This window comes from Chaetura pelagica, unplaced genomic scaffold (assembly GCF_000747805.2).
Source record: "Chaetura pelagica isolate M959 unplaced genomic scaffold, ChaPel_1.0 scaffold235, whole genome shotgun sequence".
Taxonomy (NCBI): Eukaryota; Metazoa; Chordata; class Aves; order Apodiformes; family Apodidae; genus Chaetura; species Chaetura pelagica.
The window spans coordinates 1,950,812-1,967,031 of NW_009953215.1; the positions used below are offsets into that span (position 1 = coordinate 1,950,812).

Sequence of the window (16,220 nt, forward strand, 5' to 3'; positions counted from 1 at the left end):
GGTGCGGGGCTTGTTCTGCAGGGGTAGCGCCTCGTGTGCTGGGGTGCTCTGTGGGGAGGTAACGCGCAGTGAGGAGGGGTTTACCAGGTGCTCGTTAATGAGGTTAAATCCCGTTGTCATTGGTTTTAGTTACTATTTTTAGAGCTCGCAGGGTGTGCGCAACAACGCCCACGTACGGGCTCGGCGTGAGGAGCGGAGCCGGGCCGGGCGCGGGGCCTGGCGGGTCCCCCCGCCTGGGGTGCTGGTGGCGCTCGGGTACCTCGTGTGGTCACCGAGCCAGGGGGTACCCGGGGCCTGACCCCTGTGCTGTGTCGCTGGGTTTGTCACTTGGTGAGCCTGCCACGTGTGTGCACATGCAGCGTTCGGAGCTCTGCGGGGCCGGGGCTTGGCAGGCGATCGCCTCCTTCCTGCTGGTCACCTTGCTGTGTCCTTGCTTTCCCCTCCATCTCTGTGTGTCCTGAGGGCATCTGCTTTTTCTGTAATGCCTGCCTGTGAAGATACCCGCTCTCTTCATGAAACTCCCCTGGAAGAGAAGCGGCAGCAGTTACAGAGGGTCACGGCCTTCAGCCAGCTGCCCTGAGCCGGGCGGTTTCCTGTCCTGGTGAGCGGCTTTTCTGGGTCCTGTTGCAAAGCACTGGACAGCCTGGTCCTGCTGGTTGTTCCCAGTTGCCTCTGCAGGGTTTTGTTAATGATCTGTGTCCCAATGGCAGAAATCACTGTTCTCCTTAACACCGTTAAAATACATTTATGTGAAAAAAAATAAAGTTAGTAGCAATCTTAACAGAGCATGGGGGTTTATTGGGGTAGAAGTGCCAGGACTATGTTGTATGATTGTAAATGGAACTGCTTTTACTTCTAATGCAGTAAAATAAAAGATGATTGTTTCATTAATTTAATAATCATGCCAACTATTTGTATTTGTTTATACTGTGACAGAACATTAACATTCTCCTTCACTGGAGACATTCAAAACCCACCTGGACACGTTCCTGTGTGATGTGCTCTGGGTGACCCTGCTCTGGCAGGGGGGTTGGACTAGATAATCTTTCGAGGTCCCTTCCAACCCCTAAGATTCTGTGATTCTATGATAAAATGTGTTAGACTTCAAATGGTCCAGCTGAATAAATTGCCCTAGTGGGTGAAGTAGAGCAGAGAACTGCAAAAGTGGGAAAAAAGAAAACTGTGAAAAAAGGAAAGGAGAAAATATGAAGAAACAGAGCTGCAGATGTTCCTACTGGAACTACATTAAGTGAGTACTATAAAAATCTCTTAACCTTTAGGGGATTTTTGTAATTCTCACAAGCAAGTTGCTTCGTGGTATATCATCATGTGAACAGTAAAAAGTTTGTCTTTCTCATTTCTTTTCATAAATCTGTGTCTATGTAAGTTTGCTATATTTAATAAGCATCCTAGCTACTACTTTAAGTCCTTAATAATAGTATTTGACAATAATATATAATAATTAGAAACCTGTTGTATAACTATATTAATATTACACATTAACATAGTATGAAATATAAATATAATTTAAAGTAGATTATAAGTTATACTGTTTAATTATTAACTAATAAGATGTTAACTATTTAAATACTATGAAATGGTAGCATTAAGGTTGTCAGTGCAAGTTTTGTTGAAACCCCTTTGCAAGTGCTTTTTTGATGTTGCGTGATTGTTTTTCCCTCAGGATCCTTTTTTTCCTCCAGAGGACAGAGTGACAGTGCAATGGGTGTTCTAGGAGGAACCTGAGTTGTTAGGACGTAAGAACTTTTTTTTTTAGTAGGGTGTAGGATGTATGTGAATTGTGGTCAGTAAAATAAAGGTTTTCATAAGAGCATATCAGGTCTTTGTAACTACAGGATGAGGAGAGCTGAGGAGCTTTGATGAGAGGAGAGGGCAGAAATTGTTCAGTGCTACATGCTGTGAAAGGAAAAGTAGAGTAGTTTAACAGCTGGGATGGAGGGCAGGGAGTAGGTGTTTATTCTGGACATACTTCTGTGACGTCCAGCTGTGCTGGCTGTAGTTTATTTTGGAGCAAAATTGAGTATAATACAATGGCAGATTTCCAGTCCTCTTATAGAACAGATAGCATTGCAGTAAAAGGACTTCAATCATTTTTGCTGTTGAAACATTTTAAGAAGTGTGTGTGTTCCTGTGTGCAGCTGTATTCACTTCATCTTAACTATGTCATTGCAGAGAATGGTGCCAGATTGTTAGAAGTTTGAGCATCACCAGAATTGAAACAGGTAAATTTACTAAGAGTGCCACCACCTGTCTTTTTGAGCAGAGACAGTTCATGTTGATTTTATGCACCTCTGTCAGGCCATATTTCTGTCTTGGAAACTATGATTGCTTTCTTAGTTGAAGTCACCATATGTATTGATTTTGCTCATGTTTATGTAATATACTGGCTGAAGATCTAATCCAAAGTGAATTCTTACATGGTCAGGGTGTCTAGGAATTTGGGGTAAGAGTTAATCTAGTCACTGCATATGTACTCTGTGTCTGTCCACTCACGTGATCTTGGAGACCGTATTTCAAATGCAGTTTACCTTTATAAATTTCACATAAATATTCAAAGTCAAAGTAGTAGCAGTAAGGATATATGATGGCTATAAATGACCTTTCTCAGTTTCAGTCTAGGTATTTTTTCTTAAGTAATTGTTAAGAGTAATGAGAATGAAATATGCATTCAGTTGTCTCTTGGAATTGCTGCTACTCTGCAGGAGCAACCACTAAAAAATAAACTGTATTAACCTGCATGAATGCACATATGCTAAAAAGAAAGAAAGTATCCCCCCCCAAATAAATAAGTAATCAGATAATGAACTGGGGTTTTGTTATTGGGTACCTCAATGTGGCTATAGAGTTTCTATAACTACACATTTTTTTTAATCAAAGATGATCTTTGAAGAAAATACACTGAATGTGTTTAATCACAGACAGCCACTCTTTACTTCTGGATCAAATGAAAGACATTTTTTACAAGCTCTCAGGCCCATAGACACTCTGTCTGCCTCATGCACAGCGGCTTAGATTGTCTTTTTTGTTGTTTGTATTTTGCACATATCGAAGGTCCAGAAATCTTGGAGGAAATCAATATTATTATGATAATACCCAATTTAACTTTTTGTTACAAGCACCCAAGTGAAGTTGTCACTATAACAAAACGGCTGATTGAGATTAGTCAGTGTGGGGAATGTATCTTTTCATATCTGGTAACAGTTTATGAATCTTGTTTTAACACTAAAATTAAGTGCCTCTTTCTGTGTGTAAGCTTTATAGCCACTGCCCCTGGTTTTAAGGTACGTATGTGTGTAGTGGCTGGAGGCAGCTGGAGACCACTTACAGAGAACATGACCTAGTAGTATGTTAGTGCATTTTTCTAGATTTAACGCTGCGGATCCAGCAGCAACTCCCACCAGCCCCTTGGCTGCAGGGTCTTCGTGGCAGGAGCCAGTGGAGGGTGCTGTTGTACTTCTCTGTTCCAGAGCATTGTGGAAAAAAAGACTGAGTCAAGTACTGGCAGAAGTCCGGTGTGCCAGGGTTGGGGTCCTGCGGTTCCCCTCCCAGCATGGCCTGTGCAAACCCCCACCCACCACAGCCTCGAAATGTACGAAAGTAGTTAATAATGGTTAACACTGAGCACTCTGGAAGACAGTGTGTTAGCTACATCGTGATTGGGAGAGGGGAGAAAAGTGGGAAGGGAGCACCTTTCTTTGAGAGTGTGTGCAGCTGAGTGCTGCACAGGGCTGTGTGGCAGGCGTCGGTTGTTGGTCTCGCGTTCAATATATAAGGCTTGACACGCTGGCAGGCAAGAGGTGCTCACCTTTCACTGGGCTTGGTCTGTTTGAGTTTGAGCTCTGCATCTATTTTGAAATACTTATGTGGAGCTGCACATCAGGTGCTTGCCTCCTTTAGCATAAGCTTTGGCTGTGTTTTGGCTGTACATCCACTGCAGTGAGTTTTTGCTTCCCTTGCAATATTGTAGCTTTTTGGCTGTTTTCAAGCAATCCTGATGCCAACTTTGAGAAGTCACCTTTTAGAGGTTTCGAAGTGTGCAAGATTACAAGTATCACATCTTGTAGCCCATGCATGTTGAATAGCACTGCTTGGGTCTTTGCTGGTTGACTTCACAGCTATGGGACTTCTGACAGGAAAACCTGCTGGAGTCCTTAGCTTCTACTTCATATCTGCTGCTTGCCAGATATCCTAGAGAGAAAGCCTGCAACACCAAGGAGTCTTTAACACTCACTGAATAGAGTCTGAAGGCAGAAATAAACTATTAGGCATAGGAAGCAGGAGTAAGTCTCAACAAGAAGTAACTTCTAAATACACAGTTTAAGCCTCTTACTGCCTTTGTGTGCTGTCTTTTTGTTTGAAATTAACTTCACCCAGTTCTTGCCCTTTGGGCCAGTACCAATGCCTTTCTTGTGCTTAGCGAGTCATGTATGCCTACCACTTTCTTTTCTCTAGGCATCCTTCTTTATTACTGGGTGGCAGTGTTTCTCCTTTATTCAAACACAGCAGGCATTCATTTAGAGAATTTACTCATCTTAGCTGAGAGTTACCGAACATGAGAGAGATCTTCAGTCAAATGAGAGATCCGTTTTTCTCATGCAGGGTGCCAAAACCAGCAAGCTCAGCAGGTCTTGGGTTTCATTTGGTAGAGTTGGGAGTGTACACATGGTTAGGCAGCAGTCCACCTCCTGCTTCTTTACCTGCAGGATTGGATAGCCCAAGTTGGTCTCTTCTGATTGCTGTTAGTATGTGATCAGTCTTCTTAAAGTGAATGGGACAATTCACCTACAAAAAATACTGGCAATGTCAGGGCTCATATTTGTATCCACTGACTTTAAAGACTCAGGTTATCTTTCTCTTTTACACACTCCTTTTTGAAATCCAGTTTTTCCCTTCCCTGCTTCATTCCTTCTCAACCGAAAAAAGACACCCTCAAAGTAAGGAGTGAGGTTACTGAGGCCAGTGGAAGTCCAGCAGGCTTCATCAGTTCTCTTCATCTGGCCCCACCACAGCCAGGAGCAGCTGAAAGCAGCTGCTTCAGATGCTTGGACGGTAACTGCATTGTTACTCTGCTGAAACAACACATTCAGCAAATGTTTATGTCTGGGACCAAGAGGGATAAAGCATGTTCGGTGAAGATGGGCTCTTTGGAATGACAAAAGTCTTGTCCTCAGGCAAGGCTGAGCGATTTGGGGGTATTTCTGTTTAACTCAGGCTGAAAAGCTTGAGAAAACTGTAATACACTGCAAGGAATGTTCAGAAATTTTGAGGTGCTGGAGAGGGTGCTGAGAAGGGCAATTAGGCTGCTCAGGGGTCTGGAGAACATGTCTTATGAGGAGAGGCTGAGGGAGCTGGGCTGTTCAGCCTGGAGAAGAGGAGGCTGAGGGGAGACCTCATTGCTCTCTACAACCACCTGAAAGGAGGTTGCGGTGAGGTGGGTGTTGGCCTCTTCTCCCTAGTGACTAGTGGTAGGACAAGAGGAAATAGGATCAAGTTGTGCCAGGGAAGGTTCAGACTGGATGTGAGGAAAAATTTCTTCCTGGAAAGAGTAGGTATTGGAACAGGCTGCCCAGGGAGGTGGTGGAGGCACTGTTCCTGGAGGTGTTAAAACCACAGGTAGACGTGGTGTTTTACGCAATGGTTTAGTGGGCACAGGAGTGTAGGGCTGATGGTTGGACTTGATGATCTTGAAGATCTATTCCAACCTTAATGATTCTAAGATTCTGTGATTCTAGGAAATTATCAGAGGTAGTGGCAGTGAAATAGTAAGAGTAATGTGCTTGTAAGTTCTTCTGTAAGTATAATATATATGATACGAAATATTGTAGAATCACACAGTGTTTTCAGTTGGAAGGGACCATAAAGATGATCTAATTCCAACTTCCCTGCATGGGTAGAGGCATCTCCCACCAGACCAGCTTGCTCAAAGCCCTGTCCAACCTGGCCTTTAACATCTCCAGGGATGGGGCTTCCACTGCTTCCCTGGGCAACCTGTTCCAGTGTCTCACCACCCTCAGGTTAGACTTTAGGAGGAAATTCCTTAGCATAAGTAAAGTTTTGATCTGTTACCTCTTGTCCTCTTACTACAAGCCCTTGTAAAAAGTCCCTCCCCAGCTTTCCTGTAGCCCATTCAGTACTGGAAGGCCGCTATAAAGTTCTACACCCCCCCGAGCCTTCTCTTCTGCAGGCTGAACATCCCCAATATAAACCTCAAGGTTGCAAATGCTCAGAAAGAAATGTTCCCAAGTTTTGGAGAACACTTAAATGCATGAAACATACAGGGCATGCTAATGAATATATGGAAATGAGCATCAGCAAATAAGAAAATTAAAGTAGTCTTGATCATAGTTTACCATGTAAAATGGGCATGATGCTGTGGAAACTTTAAAGGTAAGCTGTTATTCAGGCAAGAATCATTCCAAGCAGAAGTTCCTCTCTAATTCTTCTGTCTTTGTCGTTTGTTGTCTTTGGATAAAGGGTTATTTGACAAATACTGCACTGTCAGGAGTGATTTGCTGCTGCTGTTTTGTTAAATCTGTTTGTTTTGCTTTACACTGAAGCATACATCCTGTTTTCAAAGTGATGGCAGAATTTATAGAGATCAGAAACAGCTTGCAGTTTGATGCCTGCAGGAGAGCTGGAGAGGGACTTTATACAAGGACATGTAGCAATAGGATGAGGAGGAAAGACTTTCAACTGGAAGAGTGTAGATTTAGGTTAGATATTAGGAAGAAGTTGTTTACTGTGGGAGTGGTGAGACACTGGAGCAGGTTGCCCAGAGAAGTTGTGGATGCCCCATCCTTGGAAGCGTTCAAGACTGGGTTGGATGGGGCTTTGAACAATCCAGTGGAGTGGGAGGTGTTCTTGCGCATACAAGGGGATTGGAACTAGATGATCTTTAAAGGTACCTATACAGGGGGATTGGAACTAGATGATCTTTAAAGGTACCTCCAATCTGAGCCATTCTATGATTCTGTGATATTTAAGACCAACCTTTTCATTCTTCCACCACACAGAATGGAAATTGTTGCAAAAGTTCTTTCTCTGTTTACTGAATTGCACTTAGTCATATGTGCCTCCCTCAGTAAGGCTGAATTTGGCAGCCAGCAACAGAATTCTTTGTTACATATCCACCTTAAAAAACTGACTCTTAATTTTTCCTTGTGAATTCGTTTCCTTGGTTTTAGCTATGTGGTATTCCCCTGAATATCTAAAGCTGGTGATCTTTCCTGGTGCTTGTGAGCATTAAGAAAAACTACACAGCCTAACACTCTGGATACCCACAGACAGAGTTGAAACTGTCTTAGTTGAAACTGGCATTTGTCTCAAGAAGAAACATGATCTTTTCCGCTTCAGAAGACTTCTGGTTGTCAGAAGTCTGCACTGGGTTTCCTGTGTGTCTTCTGATTTGCCAGGTGGACAAGCTGCATTTCTTTGGTGCCTTGTTTTTGTTTTTTTCTATTTGTGAAGTGGAATAATAAAAAATGTTTTTTAAATCACCAGGAAAGGTTTTCAGATTTAACAGAGTAGTAATGGAAATTGCAGCTGAGACTATTATACTGTCATTACTGTGTGAAAACCTGCTTTATGCTTTAGCACTGTTGCAGGGAATAAGCTGCAGAAAATAACTGTATTTTGGATGAGGCAAAGTCCTGTGCTGAGTACTTAAATAACTGAGTTGTATTTACTAATATGGAAGACGCAGCAGGCAGTAGGTTTCCCAAGAACACCATGCTCTTGTTTGTTCAAACACTGAGGCTCATTTTTCAGAAGTTAGACTCCCTCCTCAGATGATAAAAATGAGAATATCAGTACATCCACAAAAGCCAATATTTTTTTTTAAACTTAGGGCCATTAGAATCATAGAATCTTAGGGGCTGGAAGGGACCTCGAGAGATCATCTAGTCCAACCCCCCTGCCAGAGCAGGGTCACCTAGAGTACATCACACAGGAACTCATCCAGGTGGGTTTTGAATGTCTCCAGTGAAGGAGACTCCACAACCTCCCTGGGCAGTCTGTTCCAGTGCTCTGTCACTCTCACAGTAAAAAAAAATTTTTGGATATTCACCTTGAACCTCCTATGCTCCAATTTACACCCATTACCCCTTGTCCTATCACTGGTCATCACTGAGAAAACCCTAACTCCGTCCCCCTGACACTCACCCCTTACATATTTGTAAACATTGATGAGGTCGCCCCTCAGTCTCCTTTTCTCCAAGCTAAAGAGACCCAGCTCCCTCAGCCTTTCCTCATAAGGGAGATGTTCCACTCCCTTAATCATCTTCGTAGCTCTGCGCTGGACTCTTTCAAGCAGTTCCCTGTCCTTCTGGAACTGAGGGGCCCAGAACTGGACACAATACTCCAGATGTGGCCTCACCAATGCAGAATAGAGGGGGAGGAGAACCTCTCTTGACCTACTAACCACACCCTTTCTAATGCATCCCAGGATGCCATTGGCCTTCTTGGCCACAAGGGCACATTGCTGGCTCATGGTCATCCTCCTGTCTACCAGGACCCCCAGGTCTCTTTCACCTACACTACTCTCCAGCAGGTCAGCCCCCAACCTGTACTGGGACATGGTGTTGTTCTTCCCCAAATGTAAAACTCTGCACTTCCCCTTGTTGAATTTCATCATGTTTCTCCCCACCCAACTCTCCAACCTATCTAAGTCTCTCTGAATGGCAGCACAGCCTTCTGGTGTGTCAGCCACTCCTCCCATCTTAGTGTCATCAGCAAACTTGCTGAGGGTACATTCTATACCCTCATCCAGGTCGTTGATGAAGATGTTGAACAACACCGGTCCCAGTACCGACCCCTGTGGGACTCCACTAGTCATTTTAGTCCATTGTAATACACATTTCCCCCCATTGTATGTTTACAATAAATGCATCTCCAGGTAGTTTCAATTTACCTAAGCTATGTACACATGGTCAGTAGGGGTCTCTAAATGGCAATTTTATTTTGTATTTCATGGCTCTAAAGATGAATAGGCTTGTTGGATCAGTTCATTGTTTCAGGCGACAAATACATTAAATACATAAAACGCATAAATAAGAAAGATTATATTTCAATAAAAATAGACCGTAAAGGACTAGAGTTAGATGCTCTTATTTTGGATAACACTTTTTCATTCTTCAGTAATTTTCAGAAATTTAGTGGCCTTACTTGTGAATAAGAATAAACCATGCTGGCAGAACTGTGCTTTGCAAGATGTGTGTTGCTGGAAAACATTCAAATGTTTTTCGTACAGGAAGTTCGGGAGAATCATAAAAGATTTGCAATTAAAGGAAAACAGACGTGAGTTTCTCTGAGAAAGAACTCGAGGAATGAGAACTGGTCAATGAGCCATAAAGTGGGTCAGCCCTAAGATCCCAAAAGGTTAATAAAAAGCTTCTTCTGGAAAAAGCGGAGGAAGGAAACTAGGAAGAACTTAACTGTTACAGAGTTAAAAGCCCTTGAGGGGAAAAGGTAAAGGAGGAGGATGTTAACAGTGGGTTCAAAGAGCTCAAAAGCAAGAAAACATGACAAGAAATATAATTTAGTTATAAGATCAGTAGTGACTGCAGAACAGGAACAAATAATTACTTGAAAAGGGTTTTGGTAACCTTTCATTTGCAAGTGTAACTTTTTCAGTTGAAACAGTCTTTCTGTCTCTGGAAAAACTTACAAGTATGCCTCTGATTGCAGATACACAGGTACATCCCTATTGCTAAATGAGAGAGGGCCAGGGATCTCCTTCATGCACTGGACTCCTGAATATCCAAACTGCTTAAATATTAGCTGATTTCCTGCCTGCTTCCAATGGGTTTTTCCAAGACAAAGGACAGGAGCGGCCTGGAGACAGTTTATTTCAAGGACTGTGCTCAAAAGGTAGACACAAGACAGGACCAGACTTCGTTCTTGGCTTTATCTAGTCTTTCAAAGCTAGACCCAAAGCCTTTGCAACTTCAAATGCCCCTGTGTCACAGGCTGTGGCATGTACTCTTTGTCTTGTGCTGTAACAAAACTATTGCTGGGCTGTATAGTGATTCCCTTTGTTTCAGACACTGTGAACTGGGTGTTGAAAAACATTGTAAAAATTCCATGTCCTAGGGCTACCTGGAAGAGATTCTGGTAGTAACCCAGCAGAGATCATGGGCTACATGTTAAGTAGTGTGGACACAGCCAGTAGGATCTAGGGGTAATTAGTACACAATCCAGTCCTTGCTACTTGGCCTGAGGGATCATACCCTGTCCCTCTTTTGAGAGTGTAGACTACAGAGTTTGTTCTCAGCACCGTCTTGTAGAAAAAAAAAAAAAAAGAGCTTTCCTTGCTGCTACCCTGTCACTTCTCCAATAAATAAGTAATTGCATCAATCCTAGTGTTTGCAAATAATGCCTCTTTTTCCCAGGGGCAAGATAATTGTTTCCGTGTAGAATTGCTGTAGTGCAGGTCCTCATGTTTTATTGTTGCTCTCTGACAAAAATGCAGTGCTACATTTTAGGCTAAAACACTGAACTGTGTTTGGGAAGAAGTGAGTGGGCCACTGTTTACATTAGTCTGCAGATTTCAAGTGAAGTGAATGTAAGTCCTTGCGTCTGGAAGAATAAATAGCTGTAATTCATGGAATTGCTCCTGGTTTTTTTTTTACATCAGGACTGTTTAAGGCCAGGGCAAAGTTCACAGTCTTTGCACATTTTTTTAAAAAAGATGAGAGAAAAATCTTATTTCAGGATTATAGATGTACAATGTTTTGCAGCCAACTGTATGTATTATGTCCAGCAAATTTTGAACACTAATTATCTCCAAGCAAATTCAGCCTTCAGATTAAAAATGTGCACTAGGTTATTGAACTTAGACATGTCTAATCTAAGACTAAATTATTATATTTATAGCACCTTTTAGCATACGTTTAAACTTAAGGTACTAGAAATCTTGTGAAGACAAAAAAAAAAGAAAAAGGTGGGGGAATACTGAATTTTTACCTACCACTTTTTACTAGATTGTATGTGAATCTGATCAGCAGAATTTTTGCTCCAAACTTTTACCTGTTGATAATGTTCTTGGAGTCTAAGGATATGAATCAGCCATCCTCAGGCAATCTTTGAGCAGACACTTAACATTCATGTTGCTCAGCAAATTATTTTAAGCTTAGAAATAAATGTCAGTAACTTGTAAGAAGCAAACTTAGGTTACTAAAAATTTGTGAAAGAAAAAAAAAAAAGAAAAAGGTGGGGGAATACTGAATTTTTACCTACCACTTTTTACTAGATTGTATGTGAATCTGATCAGCAGAATTTTTGCTCCAAACTTTTACCTGTTGATAATGTTCTTGGAGTCTAAGGATATGAATCAGCCATCCTCAGGCAATCTTTGAGCAGACACTTAACATTCATGTTGCTCAGCAAATTATTTTAAGCTTAGAAATAAATGTCAGTAACTTGTAAGAAGCTTTAGTGTGCGTAAATGGATTTTTTAACGCAGAAAACCATAGAATCACAGAATGTTAGGGGTTGGAAGGGACCTCTGAAGATCATAGAGTCCCACCCGTCTGCTGCAGCAGGACCTCCTAGGACAGATCATACAAAGGCATCCAGATGGGTCTTGAAAGTTTCCAGAGAAGGAGACTCCATGACCTCTCTGGGCAGCCTGTTCCAGTGCTCTGTCACCCTCACAGTAAAGAAGTTCTTCCTCATGTTGAGATGGAACTTCCTGTGTTGTAACTTGGTGCCATTTCCCCTTGCCCTATCACAGGGCACCACTGAAAGAGACTGGCCCATTCTTGACATCCACCCTTCAGATACTTATAGACATTAATAAGGTCCCCTCTTAGTCTTCTCAAGACTAAACAGCTGAGGTCTCTTAGCCTTTCCTCATATGACAGATGTTCCAGTCCCTTAATCATCCTTGTAGCCTTCCATTCTTTTTGGGGTGTAGGAATTTTTTCTTAGTAGACTGACCTTGTCCAACAACGAAAATGTTTACAAGCAAACTCATTAGAGGAAATATTAATACCTAGTGTTCAATCTAGCCATTTATTGACTTACACAGGGAACTTTGTTTGCCCTCTATATAGGGCTTTCACAACTATCTCTACATGCAAAGATGAACTACAATGCAATTTTGAAACCAGACAGTAAGAGTAGGTGTTTATTAAATATTTATTCCCTTATCCAGTTCTGTTATAAAACCCAGTAATTAAAATTGTTGGCCTTTGCTGCTGAAAAACAGTTTATCTGATTTACTCACAGCTGCTCAAAGTGATGATACATTCTCCTGGGTGAATTTCACTAGCTTCCACTTCTGAAAATCATGTTCAGAATTAAGTCTTTTCCCTTGTCTAAGAGATCATCCAATCATGATGCAGGAAAATTAGTTAAGTATCTTCTCTCAATGGTCATGGTCATTTGGACTCATCTGAGAAATCATGCACTCTTTTTCCAAGTGACAATTCTTGAAAGTTGGGTTATTCTGGCAGGCAGAGAACCTAGAAGAGTCAGATTCTTATGAGGCTGTGCACTCTATAGGCACAAGGAGCAGATGTGAGATGGTAGTCACAGGAGAGAATGTGCCACTGTTTCAGACTTCGTTAGCCCTTGTCAATGTTTGTAGAAAATTTGAGGCTGAGCTTCTATGGTAACCAATTATTACTGAATTTCTAGCTGCCCCTAGCATCAGACTAATGCTTGGTCTTTCTTCTTACTAATTGTTGTCTAAAAGCTTTGCTGGTGGGACTCAATGAAGCTTCTCTTTTGTGTGTTTGTGTACAACTTACAGCCCGAGTCTGGGTTCCAAGTAAAATGGAAAAAAAAAATTTATCAGTGTTTTTGGTTTGGGTGCACATTCAATCTGAAGTGATGGTTTAACTTGGGACGCATTACATACCATCTCATCACCAGACTAAAAGGAGATGTGTTTTCCCTTTGTGTATTACCTCTGTTCTGATACTTTGACACAGTAAGATGTCAGTGGGTCAGAGTAGTTATTTAATTAGTTTCAGAGTAGATAGGAGCTAAAAGATTCCTTTTCCATATCTGTCTTCCTGTCCCATTGAAATTGCTTTTCCAGGTGCCATTCCCATTGTTTAGAAAACAATGTTCCTTCATATTGCAATTGTTTTTTGCATGTATGAGGAGCTGGTCATATGTTTTGTCTTTCTGTCTTCTGTGTTTTTTAAATCTGAAGTCAGTTATTATTGTCTATGTGGAGTCTTTTGTTGCACAAAGCTAAAACTAGATAATAACAATACAGTAAGACTTGGAGTAGGTGTAGCAGTTAGTTCTGTGCTTAATTTTTAAATAGAAGACTAATTTTGTACTTTCTTGCCCTATTACAATTCTATCTTACTACAGGTAAGTCCTTAGTCTTCTAATAAGGAGATATAGAAATAGATTAAGACAACCCTAGAAATGTATAATCTATCCTAGCAGCAGATGTAGGAAAGGCCTAAGAGATACTGTCTACCCCATGCTTCTTGCCCTGCTCCAGGCAGTGAGTAAGCTGTTACTGCTTGTACCATTATATCACAGCAATATATCTCTTCTGTACTGACCAGGTCATTGGCCAAACGTTAACACATCCCTGTTCTTGCCCAGCTGTTTTCCAGAACAGATATGGGTTCCCAAGGAGCTTGTCCTTTTGTTGCCCTGTAGGATCTCTGTATGAGAGAAAAAGAAGGGATTCTACAATCTTTTGCACCCTGTGCTAATGCGGAGAGCGTCATACAACATTGCCCTTCATGTACATCTCTTCTCAAGACCATCTAACAGCACTTCAAAATCAGTCTTTTTATAGAGAGTTCTGCTGCAAAATACACTTTTTGAAGTTGTTCCTCAGTCTTGTGACCTCCATAGTGATACAGGCTCATGTAGAGTTAGAGGGAATCTCATCATGTTCCACTCTAATGAATGATGAACATTAAGTTCCAAGAAGAGTGATTTAAATTTATGATACTCACTCCATGATCTTCCTGCAAGCCTTGCCTTTGCTTATAACCCTCTGATTCCCATGACCTTGGCTCTCTGAAGAAGTGCTCCTTCTCAGCAGACCTCAGTCCTGTTCTTTCCTGTCATTATCCCAAATGCTCTCAATTCTCTCCATTTTATTACCACGTGGGTACTCTGTCCTTTGATGATCCACCCACTAGAATGCTTTGTCATCTTTGAACAGCAGAAGCTCATGAGAAGCCCAGGACATTACTTTCCTTCTTTCAGTTATGCCAGCAAAAGGGAAACTAGCTCCCTTCTCTCTGTTAATAGAACCTGGGGAGGAGCTCAAGAAGGTCATGAGAGTTACAATATCTGCAATCCCCTTTTCCAAATCTCCTTATATATAGACAGTGAAAGTTTTCAAATATATGTGTGTGTATACCTGTGGGCTATTTTAGCAATGTTTGAACCTAGAAACTTGGGTCAAAGTCTGTTGGGCTGTCTTGTCCCGTGATCACATACAGAATTATTCCTTAAGATCTGTTTAGTAATCAGACCAACAACCTAGTGTCAGACTGTTCAAAACTTTCTGTCATTCTGCCATTCTGCTTCCACTATGCCTCATCTATGTTTTTTCAGCAGATCCGATGTTTTCTGATGCTTGGTTTCATGGCTTCTTTCAGTTATTTTGATCTCCTAGCTGTTTGTACTCCTCAAACTCACCCATTTTGATTCCTCTGTCTGTTTGGTAGCACTCTTCAGATATTTGAATTGAAGACACTCCCTATCTTTGGCAGATGTTACTCAGATCTCCTCCCTGTTATCATTTAGCCAAGTACAGATATTAAGTTCTTTAATAATTTTTTGTATCTCACTGCCTCTGATCCTTTGATAATTTTTTATTGTTTCACTTTGAATTCTCTTCACTGCTGAGTTTTCTGTGAGATCTCTGATCCCACAAGCAATCTCTGGAAAAGTAGTGTCATTGTATTCCTTTAGAAAATGTCACTTACCTCCTTGTAACACAATAAACCTGCTTATTTGTTGTACGGGATCTTAGCAGCTGCTCTGGGGATGCTGTTGCTTTGTAAAATGCTGTCATATCTGATTTATGATCCATTGAAAATGTTACATTCTTCTTGGCATTTACTAGCTCTGTTCTGGAAAATTTTTATGTGTAAGCTGGTGATATTCCAGTTTGCATCTGAATACATTTCTTTCCTTCTTAAATCTTGCTAAAGTCTTTTGTGTTCTCCATTCTGGTTGGTGTTAGCAATTAATATCTGACAATTAATTACATTTGTTGTGAGCATGCTTTTCCATCCCTTTTTCAGGCCATTGTGGAAGATGCTGGAAAGGACAATTGAAAAATACATTTTTAGTCTTAGAACTAAGAACTCTCATTACTCGGGGTGCATGCAAGGTAAACTTACTCGACTAAACAGAAACACTGCAGCCCTCTTAAGGTCACTCTAGACTGAACAACCACGGTATATTGACTAATGGACAAAGATTTAATCATATCATGGCTTTTACTCTGTTTTAAAAGTGCAAGTGTATATATTCTTCAGCCTTCAAATCAATTTCAAATTAACTAAAGTAAGTTTCTGGCTTCCAAGTGGTCCTCATCCTCCAAATTCTGGATGTAATACTGGGAAATCGTATGGATCTTACAGGAGAATGTTGCCGTCTCAAGAGTTTTCTGCTTGTTGTGCTTCTATCTTTCTCTGGTTGACACGGATTTTCATATTGAGGGAAAATGTGGCTATGAAAACTTGAAGCCTAATAGAAATGACATGTTTATGTTGTGAATGTGAGTATGGAGTTCTGGAGGTGTCATGGGGTTTAATTTAGGCCTTCTCTTGCTATGGAGCTGCATTGCACAACCACATCTTGCCTTCAGGTTCTGCAGGCTTGGAAACAGGCTGAAGGGGGAAGGTGGTAATGGGAGGATGATTCTGAAGGCAGTTGGTAGCATTCCAGTGTGTATATTTAATGTAAGTAAGAAGTTACAATTTGCTTAACTGCTTGTAGTTTAAGTATCCATTTGGCAGCTGAGGTAAAAGACGCCTCAGCCAGGTACCTTGAGGTAGGTGTCTTTGTGGATGTGTCCGTGCTTAGGTGGTGATCCAGCCAAGAGACCAGTTTTGTAGCAGTGGTTAGCAAGATAAAATCCACTCGGATCGCGAAGGCGGTGGGGTCCCAGCAGCCCAGCGCTCCAGAGGGATCGCCCCCCGTGCCGGGGCTGAGGCCGCTTTGCTCTGGCAGCCTCAGAGGGGGCGGGCGAAGCCCCG

General features: G+C 41.6%; 1 protein-coding gene across 1 annotated transcript in view; it reads left to right on the top strand.

Moving 5' to 3' along the window:
- The first annotated feature begins 15,878 nt into the window (after positions 1 to 15,878).
- NID1 (nidogen 1) overlaps positions 15,879 to 16,220 on the top strand; it is a 46,475-nt gene continuing 46,133 nt past the window's right edge. Inside the window, exon 1 of the mRNA XM_009997600.1 lies at positions 15,879 to 15,923. Coding sequence (XP_009995902.1) covers positions 15,879 to 15,923 — 45 coding nt within the window. The remainder of the gene's footprint in view (positions 15,924 to 16,220) is intronic.